An 18205-nucleotide genomic window follows, 5' to 3' on the forward strand; every position below is an offset into this window, starting at 1 on the left:
ATGGCTGAAGAGCAAGATACCCTACCCACCTTAGAAGGTAACATCTTTGACTCATCTGCCACATTCGAAACACCACAAAAAATCCCCTCTTCAACCATTACTGACACCGATATATCCAAACCTGATTCCCTTTCACCTCTTATCTCTCTCACCACACCATCTGACCCTATTCTTTCATTAACTGTTGAGGACTCAGAAGCCTCAAAAGTCGACACTGTTTCTTCTCTGTTGCCTGATATTCTCAAAAACCAGAACAAGGATGAAAAAGTGGGTGAAACTCAACAAGAAAAAGGGGGTTTTGAGGAAGATATTGATCAGTACATAAGTTCTCCAGTCTTGGACACTGTTGCTCCCATGGAGTCTCAGGAAAAAGAGGCCGCTGAAAACATATTGGCTATTGCTGCTGAGGGACTGGTGGATGAAGGACCTTCTACCATGTCTGAGTCTCAGGGGGAAGGGACTCCGCTCTTAGGAGAAAAAGGAACAATGGTGCTCTTTGAACCACCTGCACCTGAAGAAGCTATTGGGAACCCTGCTGATGAACCTAATCCCATCCCTGAGGAAACAGGTCAGGAATTATCTTCCCAGGTCAGCTTTGACCCTGCTCCTTCTCCTCACTTTGACGCTGAGCTGTTGGAGTCTATCCCTCATGTTGTGAGACCTAGTGATAAGAATGCTTAGGATGATGTGGTTCTCAGTGCTCGCTTCAAGATTAGAAAGCCCGTGGTCACTCATGAGCCCCCTTCTAAGCGACCTACCATAAGGTTGCAACAGAAGGAGGCTTTTAAGTCTGCCCTAAAGAAAAGCAGAAGGAGTAGCAAGAAGAAGAAGAAGAGGCTGATGAAAGAAGGGAAAATTGTGTGTGACAAAAATATTCCAGTAGTAGAGGTGGATGAGGATGCTCAAGAGGAACCAAGTTCCCTGGTTAAGAGATCTCAGAAAAAAAAAATAATCTGTTGAGAGTGCTTCAAAGAAAGTTGTTGAAAAACCAAGTAAAAAGTCTGTGAAAGGAAGTGTCAAGTCTAAGCAAGTTGGGGAGGAAGAATCTGTGTCTAATGATGATATTCTGGTAAAATCAAGTGATAAGGGCAAGTCCATTGGCAGGTCTGGCAAAAGGAAGTTGGAAGCTGTTGGGGAATCAAGTTCTGTAAAAAAGGTGAAAAGTGTAAGTGTACTAGGGCAAGAAAGGTTGAGACATCAAAAGGTACTGTGGGGTCGCACTTTTGACCCAGAGATTTCTAAAATAGAGGGTATGAAACAAATTCTTGAGATGGTGAAATTTCAGCAGTGGGGGCATCTGTTCAAAGAGGATGTGGCCAAAGTATATGAGGATGAGGTCAAAAGCTTCTATGCCGACCTCTTCACTATTGAAGATGACCACATCTATGTTTTAGTGAATGGAGTGGATATGGTATTGGACGCTACTGTATTGGGGGACATTCTCAAGGTTCCATCTGAAGGGTTGTCATCTGTGAGAGGTGCATGTGGCTCTAATTTTAGGCGCGTCATTGTGAAAGAAAAAGCTATTCAGCATGGGGAACGGGTACACGAGAAGGCTCTGCTTCCTGTGTACCAACTGTTGTTCGAGTTGGTTAACAAGGTTCTGCTCCCTCGTGCTGAAAGAAGGTCCATTACTTCCAGGTCTGATTTATACTTAATGGAAGCACTAGATGAGTTCTGTTCTATCAACTTGCCTGCCATTATGATTGAACATATACAAAAAGTGGCAGCTTTCAAATATGGGAACCATGGACTTCCGTATGGCTTTCTTCTCACGCGTGTCTTCAAGTTCTTTGATGTACCCTTAGGAAATCCCAAGATGGGGACCAGGAAACAAACCTTCTTAAAAACTACACTGGATGAATGTGAATGTATTGAAAAGGTTGGAGGAATGGGAAGCACTTCGACGATCTCACAGCTAATCAACGCCCAGAATAGTGCCACAAAGGAGATCAGGAAGCTGAAGGCAAGGAACGTCATTATTTAGACTCAGCTTAGTCAGGCTATAGCAGCACCAGGACCCTCCAGTTCATCAAGTGAAGAAGTTGCTCGTCTGTCTAAAAAAAAGTTGAGCTCAGGCAACAGGTGGAGAACCTGAGAGAGAAACTGCTCGCAGAGCAAATGTCCGCAAATGCTCGGATTGCCTTATTCTCAACACTCTTGTTGCCTCCTACAAGCCTTCCTTCTCTAGTTCCCCCTAAGAACTGATCCCTTGGAGCTTCCTGACAGCAGTACGAAGTCAACTCTACAACTGGAAAGTGACTGCCTACACTGTACATGCTACAGTGCAGAAACAGTGCAGCAGTCACTTCCTATTGGGAAGGGCTTTTTACCAACCAAGTGTTTACATCATCCAAGTGATGTCATTCAAAGGATATTAACAAGAAGCATTATAACAAAACATCACTTGAACACTTATTGAATTGATTCAAGCACTCCAGATCTGATAATCAAGTATTGAAGTCATAAGTGCATCAAGAACAAAGTACAACACTACTACGGACCAGTTCCTACAACAAGTCTTTTATATGTTCTTAGTTGAGTTGTAACTTTGTATTTGTTCTTTATTGTAATTCCTACTTTGCTTATTTAGAAGCTTTAATTAGGAACCTTGGAAAACCATAAACCCTTAGTGTTTGTGTCATGACTAGAGTTAGTCATGAGTTGAAGTCTTTGTAATAGGTGTAATGCAAATTATTGAGGGATTAAGAGTTTAATTCCTAGGTTGTAATCTAAAGATTGCTCAGTAGTGAAGTTAAAATCCTACCAGTGTAGGTCGTGGTTTTATTTTTATCCCCTTGAGCAGGGATTTTTCCACGTAAAAATCTCTCGTGTCATTTACTTACCGGTTCATTAGCTATTTCTGTGGGAACTGGTATAGGACCAGGTCTCTATACAGTTTGGTGGACTCATACATTCTATCAAGACCCAACCTCTACCCGACCAAGAATGATAGGAGAAATGACCAGGGTCCGAGCAATCGAAGTTTGGTGAATAGAAACGGTTTTGACAGATCAACCAGGGGCATAGATACCCCGAGACTATCAGAATATAACTTCAATGTGGATACAACGAGTATAGTGTCAGCCATCGGTCGCATCAAGGAGACCAAATGGCTAAGGCCGCTCCAGTCCGATCCCGCACAGAGGGATCGCAACTTGATATGTAAATATCACGGTACTCATGGTCACAGAACTGAGGATTGCAGACAATTAAAGGAAGAAGTGGCTCATCTATTCAACAATAGGCATATTCGGGAATTTCTAAGTGAGTGGGCCAAAAACCATTTCAAAAACAGGGATGCCAACAAACAAATCGAGCAGGAAGAACCTCAACATATGATTAACATGATCATTGGAGGAGTGGATATTCCACACAGGCTAATGATAAAATACACCAAAGTTTCTATCGCAAGAGAAAAACGAACTCGAGACTACGTTCCGGAGGGATCCATCTCATTCAGCGACGAGGACGCCGAGGGCGTTATTCAACCTTACAACGATGTACTGGTACTTATTAATAAATCCCGAGTTGAGCGTGTGTTAATTAATCCAAGTAGCTCGGCCAACATCATCCAATGGAGAGTCGTGGAACAACTGGGCTGTTCGATTAAATCATACCAGCAGTTCGAGTATTGAACGGGTTCCATATGGCGTGCGAGACAATGAAGGGTGAAATCACTCTACCGGTCAACACAGTCGGAACCGCCCAGGAGACAAATTTCTATGTAATTGAGAGGGATATGAGATACAACGCCTTGTTTGGGAGACCATGGGTACACAACATGAGGGCATCGCCTTCGACCTTGCATCAAGCGTTGAAGTTTCCAACCCCAAGTGGAATCAAAACGGTCTATGTGGAACAACCGGACGCAAATGAGATGTTCGTTGTCGAGGAAGTGAGCCTAGTGCCCGCAATCATGACATCAAAAAGTGAGGGACTAGTCGAAGAGAAAGGCACTGAATAGCAATCACTGGGCCCGACCCCGACCGAGCCGAAAAAATAGAAGGAATGCCCAACGGACGAGGAAGATGACTTCGGGGTCCCGAGATCCTTTATAGCACCTGATGATATTGATGCCTCCAAGTCCACAATCGAGGAACTGGAACAATTCATATTGATCGAGCTCCTGACGGATAGAAAGGTATACCTGGGCACGGAATTAACCCCTGAGCTGAGGAAAAAACTCATTGATTTCCTTAAAGCTAATGCCGATTGTTTTTCCTGGTCCCACTTAGATATGACAAGAATCCCGCCAGAGATAACAACTCACAAATTGAGCTTGGATTCAAAATTCCACCAGGTCAAACGAAAAAGGAGGCCACAGTCCGAAATCAAGCACACATTCATCAAAGACGAGGTATCTAAGCTCTTAAAAATAGGTTCCATTCGGGAGGTTAAAAGACTTAGATTGGCTAGCTACGTAGTCGTCGTACCTAGAAAAGGAAATAAGCTTAGAATGTGTGTAGATTATAAGGACTTGAATAAGGCATGGCCGAAGGATTTGTTTCCTTTGCCTAACATCGGCCGAATGATGGATGCAACGGCTGGGAACGAGATGCTGAGCTTTCTCGATGCCTATTCCGGGTACAACCAAATACGGATGGACTCGGGCGACCAAGAGAAGACTTCTTTCATAACTAAGTTCGGCACTTATTGTTATAACATGATTCCATTTGGGTTAAAAAATGCAGGTGCCACATATCAACGCCTAGTTAAACGAATGTTCGAGGAACAGATAGGGAAATCAACAGAGATTTATATTGACGATATGTTATTTAAGTCCCTGCGAGCAGAGGACCATTTGAAACATTTGCAGGAAACCTTCGACATACTATGGGAATACAACATGAAGTTGAACCCGGAGAAGTGTGTCTTCGGAGTCGGCTCAGGCAAGTTCCTCGATTTTATGGTATCTAACCAAGGAATAGAGATCAAACCGGATAAAATAAAGGCCATAGAAGATATCACCGAGGTTGACAACATCAAGGCGGTACAGAGGCTAACCAGGATAATAGCCGTATTGGGCCGATTTATTTCTAGGTCATCGGATAAGAGCCACCAATTTTTCTCACTACTAAAGAAAAATAACGGTTTCTATTGGATCCCGTAATTCCAAAAGGCTTTTGAAGAACTCAAACGATACTTATCAAGTACTCTTTTGCTGCGCACCCCGAAGGAGAACGAGCGGTTGTACCTTTACTTGGCAGTCTCCGAGGTAGCGGTAAGTGGTGTCCTAGTCAGGGAAGAAGAATATACGCAGCTTCCTATTTATTATGTTAGTAGAAACCTAGGTGCTGCCGAAACGAGGTACCCAAACCTAGAGAAATTAGCATTTGCCTTGTTAAGCGCATCTAGGAAACTAAAACCATATTTTCAATGTCACCTTATATGTGTCATGACCTCGTATCCGCTAAGGAATGTTATGCATAAACCCGAGCTTTCAGGTCGGTTAGCAAAATGGGCCATAGAGGTTAGCGTGTATGATATTGAGTATAAACTTCCAACAACTATAAAGTCTCAGATTTTGGCAGACTTCGTGGCCGATTTCACACCGGCCTTGATCCCCGAGGTCGAGAAAGAATTATTATTTGCCTCGGGGACTAGCTCGGGGGTATGGACCCTAATCATGGACGTTGCATCCAACGCGAAAGGGTCCGGGTTGGGAATCGTACTAAAAGCACCCACGGGTAATGTAATAAGGAAATCTATTAGAACTGTAAAATTGACTCACAATGAAGCCGATTATGAGGCTATGATTGCAGGTCTAGAACTGGCTAAGAGCCTGGGGGCTGAGGTGATCGAAGCCAAGTATGATTCCCTCCTCGTTGTTAACCAAGTTAACGGAACATTTGAAGTAAAAGAAGACCGGATGCGGAGATACTTGGATAAATTACAAGTGTCGTTACATCAGTTCAAGGAATGGACACTACAACATGTGTCCCGAGATCAGAATAACGAGGTCGATGTACTGTGTACAGGTAAAATCGGGGATAAAGTTACCCCCAATTTTCCGATGAAGAAACGAGGGACAGCGTGATTCGACGTTGGCTCGGGTAAGGCCGAGGGTGCCCACAAATCGGAGCCCGGGGGACGAATGATACGTTGAAAATCGGGCATTGCCAAACATGGGAAGAATCAAGCTCGAGAGAAACAAAGAATCAAGGTTAAAGGGAAGACGGTTAAAGAGGACGAACGAGGAGTCGAAATATCCGCCATCAATCGGATATTACGGCGCGAATCACGCCCGATATTAACTGCGGATCGTGTTTTACTGGGAAAAAAAGGAAGAAAAGGATTTTTACCTTATTTAGAGTTGTACTAGGGTTTAAACTCCCCTACTATATAAATGGGAGAACCTTTTCAATTTTTTACCACTGTTAGCACGCATATCAAAGCAGTAAAGTTTACTTTTATTTTTTAGCAATTATTCAAGTGTTCTTCAGCTATTATCTCATTCAACTTAAACCGAGGCCCCTCCCGAGGGCTCGATTGGAACCAGTTTCTACATTCGAACCTAACGCCAGGCTTAGTTATTTAATCACATTTGGTTTGATCGTTTTGCTTTCTTTTAATTCGATTATTTGCTATTTTTTGATCATTCGTGTTAAATTAAATCATGTATTCTTTAAACCGCGTACAAATTTAATTGTTACTCGGAAAACAATGTCACGTGCCAAGCACCCTGTACTCAAGCCTCTTTTATGTTACTATTTTAGCAAATACAGGTATAGGGGTGGAGAACGTGCAAGGTAGGACGTCAACTTCCTCTCAGTCATCTGATGAGCTTTACCTCTTGTTCGATAAAAGTCAATTATATTTGTCCTGCTTTGTTCATCTTATTCAAAGAGGCTCCCATAAACATAGTGGGTCATTTTATTTTGGCACGGCATTTACATGATGTAATCGCAGGAAATGGAATATGTATAAACTGTGTTATCTTATAAAGAGGCCAAGGACATTTAAATTCTACTAATCTTGCAATCAAAGCTTGTCAGATTCTGTTGGGAGAATTACAAATCCAATAATTCCTGCGTGAGTCATCTGCTAGCTAGGGTATAAATGTATCTTTTTCACCATTTTCAGATTATCAATGAATCAATTAGCCTAATCACTAGAATAGCGTAGGTTTCTCTTAGCTTAATTTCGTGTTGTTTTTCCTTTTTTGGTTTCCAATGTGAAATGAGGTCTGCAACATTTTGACATAAAAAACTAGACGTACCGACTTTGGAAATTTGCCATACGTAGAGGAAGATAAAGATATCTGGGAGCAGCGACATTAGCACACTAACAGACAGTCTCTGTAGGTCCCGCACAAGTCGGTACTCCTGTAATTATCAATCTGATATTTGTACAAGCATAAAGGCGGTACAGAGGCTGACGGGGATAATAGCCGCATTGGGCCGATTTATTTTTAGGTCATCAGATAAGAGCCACCAATTTTTCTCGCTACTAAAGAAAAAGAACGGCTTCTACTAGACCCCGTAATTCCAAAAGGCTTTTGAAGAACTCAAACGATACTTATCAAGTCCTCCTTTGCTGCACACCCCGAAGGCGAACGAGCGACTGTACCTTTACTTGGCAGTCTCCGAGGTAGCGGTAAGTGGTGTCCTGGTCCGGAAAGAAGAAGGTACGCAACTTCCTATCTATTATGTTAGTAGAAACCTAGGTGCTGCCGAAACGAGGCACCCAAACCTAGAGAAATTGGCATTTGCCTTGTTAAGCGCATCTAGGAAACTAAAATCATACTTTCAATGTCACCTTATATGTGTCGTGACCTTGTATCCGCTAAGAAATGTTATGCATAAACCCGAGCTTTCAGGTTAGCTAGCAAAATAGGCCATAGAGGTTAGCGTGTACGATATTGAGTACAAACCTCCAACAACTATAAAGTCTCAGATTTTGGCAGACTTCGTGACCGATTTCACACCGGCCTTGATCCCCGAGGTCGAGAAAGAATTATTATTTGCCTCGGGGACTAGCTCGGGAGTATGGACCCTATTCATGGACGGTGCGTCCAACGCGAAAGGGTCCGGGTTGGGAATTGTACTAAAAGCACCCACGGGTAATGTAATAAGGAAATCTATTAGAACTGTAAAATTGACTCACAATGAAGCCGAATATGAGGCTATGATTGCAGGTCTAAAACTGGCTAAGAGCCTGGGGGCTGAGGTGATCGAAGCCAAGTGCGATTCCCTCCTCGTTGTTAACCAAGTTAATGGAACATTTGAAGTAAAAGAAGACCGGATGCGGAGAAACTTGGATAAATTACAAGTGACGTTACATCAGTTCAAGGAATGGACACTACAACATGTGTCCCGAGATCAGAATTAAGAGGTCGATGCACTGTGTACGGGTAAAATCGGGGATAAAGCTACCCCTAATTTTCCGATGAAGAAAAGAGGAACAGCGTGATTCGACGTTGGCTCGGGTAAGGCCGAGGGTGCGCACAGATCGGATCCCGGGGGACGAATGATATGTCGGAAATCTGGCATTGCCAAACATGGGAAGAATCAAGCTCGAGCGAAACAAAGAATCGAGGTTAAAGGGAAGACGGTTAAAGAGGACAAACGAGGAGTCGAAATATCCGCCATCAACCGATATTACGGCGCAGATCATGCCTGATTTTAACTGTGGATCATGTTTTACTGGGAAAAAAGGAAGAAAATGATTTTTACCTTATTTAGACTTGTACTGAGGTTTAAACTCCCCTACTATATAAATGGGAGAACCTTTTTATTTTTTCACCATTGTTGGCGCGCATATCAAAACAATAAAGTTTACTTTTGTCTTTTAGCAATTGTTCAAGTGTTCTTCAACTATTATCTCATTCAACTGAAACCGAGCGCCCTCCCGAGAGCTCGATTGGAACCAGTTTCTAGCATTCGAACCTAACGCCACGCTTAGTTATTTTATCACATTTGGTTTGATCGTTTTGCTTTCTTTCAATTCGATTATTTGTTGTTTCTTTGATCATTCGTGTTAAATTAAATTATGTATCATTTAAACCCCGTATAAATTTAGTTGTTACTCATTTTAAGGGTAAACAATGCCACGTACCAAGCACACTGTACTCAAGCTTCTTTTATGTTACTATTTTAGCAAATACAGGTATAGGGGTGGCGAACGTGCAAGGTAGGACGTCAACTTCCTCTCAGTCATCTGATGAGCTTTACCTCTTGTTCGATAAAAGTCAATTATATTTGTCCTGCTTTGTTCATCTTAGGCTCCCATAAACATAGTGGGTCATTTTAATTTGGCACGGCATTTACATGATGTAATCGCAGGAAATGGAATATGTATAAACTGTGTTATCTTATAAAGAGGCCAAGGACATTTAAATTCTACTAATCTTGCAATCAAAGCTTGTCAGATTCTGTTGGGAGAATTATAAATCCAATAATTCCTGCGTGAGTCATCAGCTAGCTAGAGTATAAATGTATCTTTTTCACGATATTCAGATTATCAATGAATCAGTTAGCCTAATCACTAGAATAGCGTAGGTTTCTCTTAGCTTAATTTCGTGTTGCTTTTCCTTTTTTGGTTTCCAATGTGAAATGAGGTCTGCAACATTTTGACATAAAAAACTAGACGTACCGACTTTGGAAATTTGCTATACGCAGACGAAGATAAAGATATCTGGGAGCAGAGACATTAGCACACTAACAGACAGTCTCTGTAACAGACAGTCTCTGTAGGTCCCGCACAAGTCGGTATTCCTGTAATTATCAATCTGATATTTGTACAAGCATAAAGAACACTGCCCAACATACATATATGTATATATTTATGTATATCAAAATGAAGTGGACTTTAGTAGCATCGACCATCTGTTGGTAGCTTCAAGGTATTACATCTAATACAACGGGTCTGAACCTGGAATTTCTGGTGGAAACCGAATATTTCCAGGACAATGGCACCTAAATCTTAGTACTTGGCTTCAAGTTTAATTTGCTGGGCTCTGGCAGCTTGCAGTTCCTAACTTCAATCATGCATAGCAGTTACAGCAGAGAAGAAAAAAAAATACTTCATTGATGTATAGAGACTGATCGTACTGATCTCTCAGAACCATGTATCTCGATCACGGGATGCATGCCAAGAAAATTACTCCATTTAGATTTTCTTCCACTGTTAAACCCGTCAGAACAAAACCTGCTAAATCTCACGCCAAAGCTTGAATCATAACCCCTCTCAGTTTCACGGAGCAAAAAGAACTATGTTTGAACTTCAGCCAAACCAATCACTCAACTCTTCTGAAGTCCCTATTCTCTGCACATAAAAAGATGTCACATAAGCAAAGCTAGTACCAACGATGCCATGCTTTCTTACAATGGCTAAATGTATGGAAAGAGATCCAGGCATGAAAACAATATCCATATCAGGTTCTTCACAGCATGAAGACAACTTCTGAAAGGCCAAAATCACCAAAGAGAATTTAAATTTCTATTTACTATATACTAGTCTAACCTGACAGCATCCAGCAAGTGCTACCCTTTATGCAACTGATATACTTGAAACGATATAACATTTATAGCTTAGATCTAAACAGGTATATTAGCTTATTTACATTCAAATGGACAAAAAAAGAATAATTCATATTTCTGGGGATTAGCAAATGAAAGGACATTGATCATGAAGAATACAGGCACCTTTTATTTCCATCTGAGAGGACAGCAGACACCTGCGACATTTTCAAAAATGGTTCTGAATCACTCTCCCATCGTATAGGTTTATTATACAACTTTTGCCTCTCCATTGACTACTGCATTTCCACTTTTGCTGGAGATGTTGCCGCCACTTTTCTTCATTTGGGGCTTGTCTGGTCCATCCTTTTCTGGACTTACTAATCTCTTGGCTGCTTCTTTCCCTGGGCTTGATAACTTCATAGTAACTGTTTTGTCCTTGAGAGATTCCGCACTTTTTGATGCTGAACCATCATTTGATACGGTCACAGCTTTCTTAGGTTTACCCTTATCTGAAGCTTTTGGTGAAACTACATTGTCATTTGAAAGGCTAGCATTGCGTGGCTTTGTACTTTGCTTCTCTGGCTCTGGATCAGGGAGTAATGCACGCCGGCTCAAACGAAGTTGCCCCTTGTCATTGATCTGTAATGAGACAAGATCTCAAAATGTCAACTGCTTCTGATTTCCATTTTTTATTATAAGTAATCAATTGTTAAAGGTTTCATATGCACTCGCTAAAAGATGCTAAATACATGTGCTCTTACTTGCATTCTGGAAAGAAATACTAGCAAGAAACAACCTCACAACAAACTAATTTGAATATTAAGGTTGGCTGATTTAGTAAAACCACAACTTCAACCAGAAGAGAGATCGTTTAGTAGGCCAAATTCAAATTTCTAAAACTCAATCATAACTTAGAAGAATACAAATCTAAAGCCAGGAACAGAGGAAGAGATACAAATTCTCCTCCCCAGACACTTTCACTTTATCTTTTTCTGTCGAGCATTTAGAAACATCTATGAAAAACACATAAAACCTGAAACTACTGACTGCTTGCACCTTTAACAGATTAAATCCATTAATACCAAGTTAACAGGCTAAACAACTAATTCGAAAAATTCAGACTTCACAACAGTTTAAATTTTCACCACTATCTGCAAGAAAATAAAAGCATGACTTTGCAACATAAGAAGCCATAACATTTGATTGAACTTATTTAGGGAACTGTCAGTCTCAAAGTTAGTAACCGACCAACACCCCAGCAGATCGTAGTAATAGGGTCCATAAGAAACAAGTTCCATATCCATCTGTGTGGATTAATAATCATAATGCAAGGACATGTACTCTTCTGAATACTATAACAGAAATGACAAATGACACTGGAGCTAGTAAGTATTGAGCAAAGCTGAGAATCACAATGCAGTAGAGCCCCCCCCCCCCCCCCCAAGTTTTCAACAAAGTAGATAGATATATAGATAGATAGAGAGAATGGGGGACAAGCCACTAGGTCCTACAGAATATGGGGAGCAGACAACCACCCAAAGTTTCCATTCTTATGGTCTACCAAACTAGATACCTATGCTTTTGCGAACATCCTTGCACAGAAGCTTACCTTTCCTTATGCGAAGTACCAAAACTTGGTAAACAATAGATAATTCAGTCATTGGAGTAGTATATCAGTATCCAAAATAACTTAATGAATTAGCCTTGACTCCAGAAGAAGAATCCATAGATCTCGCTTTATCCAAGGGAAAATGTAAGAAAATGAGAAAAGTTCACTACAATTTCAAGACATAATGCACCAGTGAAGAAAAAATTAGCTCAGGCATCTGCATCTATATAAAGGTTTTTTATATCAAAGCTTTAGTAGACCGTGCCAGAATGTATACATAGATTCAGATGGGATCTTGTCCTTCTCAATCAAGGAGAACAAAGAAAATATGGTGAAGCTTGTGAGCGGAGGAGATGAGAAAAGAAAGGATTTCATCTCCTTGAGCTTTCCCGATTCTAAAGGTCTACAATTTAAATGAGAACTGTAGGCAGGGCGAAGAGAAAACTTCATCAATTTCTGGGCAACCAATTGCCAGGAAAAAAAATATAAGTATTAAATGAGGACATCTCCGAAACCCTAAGGGATAGAAAGATACATTTGGAAAATCGTGAAGCAAGTCACGTAACATATGAGGACAAGATGTCTTCCATCAGTTATATTTAAGCAAGAAGTTGGAAGTGCAAGCCATCAAATTTATTTTGTATCTTGAAGTGCCAAATGACTAAAAACCTTAGTTTTACGTGAAGGAAGCCAAGGAAACAACAAATGTCATTCATAAAGATTTGATACCATTACGTAATAATGGAAAACTTAACAGTCTTCGAAGACTCCTGAGCATTTCTGCAGCCCTCAAGTTTGCTATGTTAATCAACAGTCATAAGTATGACACAACATTCTTCAAAGACCATAAACGATTTGTAACACTACATTCTTATGAGCACAGTGCAACCATACGAGAATAAGTTTGAGCATGACTCCTACATGTTTAATTTAACCTATCTTAAACGGACAATTCAAATCATCATTGCAGGGGCTACCAACTAAAAGATGGAAAAGGACCAGCACAAGAAAGAAGCGAAGAAACCATCGAAGCTTTCTAAATCCAAAGTTTTACAACTGAAGAGGTTAATTAATATTTGACTCGGCATGGAGTTACAAAATATGAATGACTTTTGAAGCTTGTGGCCTTAAACATACCATAATATTTGTGTGGCTATAAGCCATTTGAAACTTGTGGTCTTAGACATTCTATAACATTTGTGTGGCTATAAAAGCTTCTCGTTAAGGGTAAAATGTGTAAAATGTAAAGTTTAAAGTTAAATTGTTTACAAATATAGAATGTGTCATTCTTTTTGGAACAGATTAATAAGGAAAATGTGTCACATAAGCTGAAACGGCGGGAATATATTTACCTTACCAGGTATCTCAAGGCTGAATACAGTGCTGTATTACCAAATATAAGGTACAGTAAAGATATTAAGGTAATACTTGCTTTGCAAGATTACATATGATTTGAAGAATCCACATCAAAAATCATTCTCCCACCCAAGACAGGTAAGAGACGCATTAGTTAGTGCAAAGCAAAAGTGACAAAAAAGCAGCATCACATAGACAGTTGTCAAAGGAAAACCATAATTAGCAGTGTTCTAGATGTAAAGGAAAGAGAGCTCAACCTCAATGAGCTTGACATCCAGGTGGTCTCCTACTTTGAAAGCCTGTAATTAGGAAACAGGTTATACTATTTTATCATGACCATTCGAATTGTTAAATGCAATAACATATAAGTGACTTGTGAGCTTACATCTTCAGCCTTGGCTAGCCAATTTGCACTCAGCTCACTGATATGGCATAATCCCTGAATTTAACATAATTGCAATAATTAGAAGAGCACCCTGATGCTGAAATTTTTGGACAGGAGAAACAATCATCTTTACAAATAAGCATGATAAATAACAGTGTCAAACGAATGAGTCAGCATGACAATTACTTCTAGTAGATGAAACATAAGAAAGAATAGCATCTTATTGTTTACATGTTTGAGTAGACAAAACATTATACCTCTCGTCCAGGCGCAATCTCCACAAAAACTCCATAAGGTGCAATAGATTTAATCTCACAATTCCTGATTAGGCAAAAACGGGAAATACAAAAGCGCAATTAATCAAAACCAGAAACAATTCAGCAGTTTTAAAGATTTGATAAATTAGAAATTTAGGCATCAATGGCACAAGAAATATGTGAAGTACGAGAATGATGCCCAGGAGTTGCACATGTTGAGTAACTGTAATGCAGATCTCAAAGCTACAAAAAAGATCTCTGGATAGTATAATGATAAAGTTCTCTTTAATAAGTAGGATTGAGAGGAGACCTATATATGTCACCAACAACTGGAACCATCGTTAGACTACTTATGATGGCTTTTGACTTTTCCAGGCTTGACAAGTCCTTTGCAGTTATTTTTACCTGCAATAACCTCATTAAGATTTTGAAAGTTATAATATTCAAATTGACATGCTAATCAAAAACTAGAAACTTAGTTTTTCTCCCTAACTGACCACGCCATCATCTTGTGTGTCAATAGCTTCAACACCAGTTTCTTCAATAATACTCTTCACCTTCTTCCCCCCAGAGCCAATGATGAGGTTTATTTTTTCTGGTTTAACCTATGAAATCATTGACAAACATGATTGAAATCTGTTCATTTAATCACCACTACAGATGAAGCGAGCATCAGATGGACAACAGACCTTCATAACATGGATTAGCGGAGCATGCTTAGAGAGCTTTCTTGAAGGGGGTGGCGAGCATTTTGACATCTCAGCTGAAGAGCACAAATTAAAAGAGCCAAAACAAGTTCATCAGGAGAAGAATGCAATTCGAGAAGTTGTATAGAAAGTCATCAACAGAAGAAAATTCTGAAAGAAAAAACTTTGAGATTCATTATTCTGATAAATGTCAAAATGCACAACATGCTAATACAACAGACATCAATATGTATGCTAAATGTTATACTTCCTCTGCCACAGTTGATAAAATCCACTTTTGAAGCATCTCTTGAAATTTACAGTGTAACAGCTTTCAAACTTTCATGAAATCTCACCTAACAATTCAAATTTCTATACCAAGACTTATATTTTCCAGATGAAGCAACTATTCAACTGCTCCAATATTTTATGTGCTATTACCATTATTATATATTATATACGTAGAATGTCGTTAACAAACGTACTGAACTAAAGCGCCGACATAGAAGGGGATGAAGGGAGTAATGCAGAATATGTAGAAACTTCAAGAGGGAAAGAAACTAAAGGAGAAACTATATATTGAAAAGAATTTTAGCTGTTGCAACTCTCTTTCATGGGGAGAATGTTGTCGCATACCGGAAGTGTTATCTACAAGCACTATCCTAACACGTCAGGAAAAGCCTAGAAGCTGAAATAAGTATCTTCTGAGACTAGGATTTTTCAAAACGAAAATCGCAAGCGACAAGGTTCTTTGAGCTTGAAGCAAAAAGCGAGAAGTGAAGCCCACGCTTCTTTGAAGTGAAACGCATAATTACAGATAATTAAAAATACAAAATATATATAAAGTTAGTACTAATAATCAAATTAAAATGCAAAACATATATAAAACGCTAGGATCTGGAAACCAAACCTGGAGTCTAATGGTTTTAGGTTGAGCAGAACTAAGACAGAATACCAGGAGTGTAAGTACAGTGGACGTAACTCATGAAGCGGACGTGAAAGTAAGGCTTGGGACACAAGTCATCCCCAAGAGAGGAAGTTTCAAGTATCTTGGGACAATAATCCAAGGTAATGGAGAGATTGACGATGATGTCATCCATCGTATTGGGGTGGGGTGGATGAAATGGAGGCTCGCATCCGGTGTCTTGTGTGATAAGAATGTGCCACCACGACTTAAAGGTAAGTTCTATAGAGTGGTTGTTAGGCCGACTATGCTGTATGGGACGGAGTGTTGGCCAGTCAAGAGCTCGAATGTCCAGAAGTTGAAAGTAGCGGAAATGAGGATGCTGAAATGGATGTGTGGGCCTACTAGAAGAGATAAGATTAAGAATGAAGACATTCATGACAAGGTAGGAATAGCCTCCGTGGTGGACAAGATGCGCGAACTAAGGCTGAGATGGTTCGGGCATATTAAGAGGAGAGGCCCATTTGTCCCAGTGAGAAGGTGTGAGAGGTTGGCCATGGTGGGTCTGAGGAGAGGTAGAGGAAGACCAAAAAAGTATTGGAGAGAGATGATAAGGCAAGACATGACACATCTGCAGCTTACCGAGGACATGGCACTTGATAGGAATGTGTGGAGGTCGAGAACTAGGGTAAAACACTAGCAGGTAGTCACGCGTTTATCCTTATCCTACCTGTAGCATCAATAGTATTCTCCTACTTTCTTATACTTGGATCCTTATTATTACCGGTTGTTTCTTTTGCTTCAGTATTCTTAGTATCTTGTTGCTTTTTGTAGTGCTTCGTGTTACTGCTTCCTTTTCATGGTTTCTCCACTTCTGTATTTCTTTTCAATAATGTTGTGACTATGCTTTTTCTGAGCGGAGTGTCTATCGGAAACAATCTTTCTGCCTACACAAGGTAGGGATAAGGCTGCAAAACAGACTACCCTCCCCAAACCCTACTTGTGGGATCACATTTATTGTTGCTTTGTTGTTGTTGTTGTTGTACTAATAATCAAATTGTAACAAAAATAACTAATTTCAACATCTTTTTACTATAATGTCGATATTAATCCAACCTCTAAAAGTTGAGATCAAAGAACCAACCGCTTTTCGTTTGGATCATTTATGTGAGTCATTATTTGAAGTGCACACTTCACCGAAGCGCATAGCTTCAACTGTGATGCAATAACCCCTTGCTTCGCATCGCTGCACTGAAGTGCATTGCTTCAACTGTGAAGCGATAACGCCTGCTTCGCATTGCTTCATCCTTTGGCTTTTAATAACAGTGATTTAAACTAATCAGATTACTAGTGTCAAACAACGGAGAGTTGCCTGATTCTGCTGCACAACATCATCTTTCAGATTAGGGATAGAAGTAGCCTGAACAGGGGTATAGTAGCTAGAGGAAGCTTTAGGACTTTGTATATGTAATATATCACTAATATGCTGATTATGGTGTTCTAGGGGACTAGTTATAGTGGAAATGCGGGTGCCCCTCCTGCAATGTAATGAAGTCTTTTCTCTTCAATAGAATGTAAAAGACAACATGTATATTCTTTTTAAATAAGTTATTATTTTTTTGGAGTAATTAAAAGGTAACAAACATATAAATCTAAAAAAAGAGCAAAGTTGCCTTTGAAGGATATTTTTCATTTTTTAGTTCATTGAGTTTAAACTGTTTTTTACATCCAAGAATTTCAACAGTATGGTTTTATTATTTATGAAAAATAGGAAGTTTTAGGGACCTTGATTATTGCCTAAGCTTCTTAGTGAACACATTAAGGAGCAGTATTGGGAGACTTCAGTGCTTCTGGGAAGGAATTTAAGGAATGTAGCCATACTTTACGTCCAAAAATTTCAACAGCACAAGGATCTTATTATTTATGATAAATAGGCCGTTTTCGGGTGACCTTGATTATCACCTTAGCTTCTTAACAAGCCCATCAGTAGCAGTATTAGGGGACTCCAGCGCTTCTGAGAAGGAATTTCGGGAACGTAGCCATAACTTACTTAATGGCACTAGACATGACAAATTTAGGATATATTTTAAGATTTTCCTTAATGGGTTCAATAATAGCTGCTAGCTATGAGCTATCTGTTGCAGAGTAGACTGAGCTTATTCCTAACAATTCATGCTTGATGATTTGGCTAACACACTGACTTCATTTCCCCGTTTAGTAGCTCTTCATATGTACCTCAAATAGTGTGCTGCACCACAATCACATGACGTGAAACAAACTGGTTGCTTGTCGAAACTATTTTTTAGGAGTGTGATACTACATGCAGTTTATCATTACCAAGAATGTGCTTTCGTCCATCTTTTGCTTGTAAGAGAGCTTGTTTCATGATTGGCAACGTAATTCCTCCTACCTGGCACGAAATAAGCAAAAAGTGTCATAAGCAAGTTTCGAACTGTAATTATGGCCAATATTTTGGCTAATGGAGTCTATCTCACATAAGCATAAGCATCTTTGCAAAGTGTAGACTTTGTTGGCAATATTC

The 18205-nt window shown here is 39.9% G+C and overlaps 2 protein-coding genes across 3 annotated transcripts in view; one reads left to right on the plus strand and one right to left on the minus strand.

Moving 5' to 3' along the window:
- On the plus strand, nucleotides 1-1987 carry LOC138909874 (uncharacterized). The gene is made up of 3 exons (XM_070201093.1): nucleotides 1-588; nucleotides 682-924; nucleotides 974-1987. Exons 1-3 carry the CDS (start codon nucleotides 1-3, stop codon nucleotides 1985-1987), a joined length of 1845 nt encoding a protein of 614 aa, XP_070057194.1.
- Nucleotides 1988-9695: 7708 nt separating this feature from the next.
- The window catches only part of LOC104089525 (probable polyribonucleotide nucleotidyltransferase 1, chloroplastic), a 60291-nt gene continuing 51781 nt past the window's right edge, over nucleotides 9696-18205 (minus strand). For both annotated transcript variants that reach the window (XM_070191611.1, XM_070191607.1), the window contains 9 exons: nucleotides 18001-18073; nucleotides 14763-14836; nucleotides 14571-14678; nucleotides 14384-14478; nucleotides 14074-14137; nucleotides 13817-13870; nucleotides 13689-13730; nucleotides 10650-11105; nucleotides 9696-10269 (listed from right to left, as the gene is read on the minus strand). In XM_070191611.1, the coding sequence (XP_070047712.1) occupies nucleotides 10734-11105; nucleotides 13689-13730; nucleotides 13817-13870; nucleotides 14074-14137; nucleotides 14384-14478; nucleotides 14571-14678; nucleotides 14763-14836; nucleotides 18001-18073 (882 nt within the window). In that variant the 3' untranslated portion in view covers nucleotides 9696-10269; nucleotides 10650-10733. The remainder of the gene's footprint in view (nucleotides 10270-10649; nucleotides 11106-13688; nucleotides 13731-13816; nucleotides 13871-14073; nucleotides 14138-14383; nucleotides 14479-14570; nucleotides 14679-14762; nucleotides 14837-18000; nucleotides 18074-18205) is intronic.

Source organism: Nicotiana tomentosiformis, chromosome 1, assembly GCF_000390325.3.
Source record: "Nicotiana tomentosiformis chromosome 1, ASM39032v3, whole genome shotgun sequence".
Lineage (NCBI taxonomy): Eukaryota > Viridiplantae > Streptophyta > Magnoliopsida > Solanales > Solanaceae > Nicotiana > Nicotiana tomentosiformis.

Coding starts and splice junctions, on each gene's coding strand:
- LOC138909874 (XM_070201093.1), top strand. CDS start 1: ATGGCTGAAGAGCAAGATACCCTACCCACCTTAGAAGGTAACATCTTT. Junction 589..681: donor GTCAGGAATTATCTTCCCAG/GTCAGCTTTGAC, acceptor AAGAATGCTTAG/GATGATGTGGTTCTCAGTGC. Junction 925..973: donor AAGAGGAACCAAGTTCCCTG/GTTAAGAGATCT, acceptor AGTGCTTCAAAG/AAAGTTGTTGAAAAACCAAG.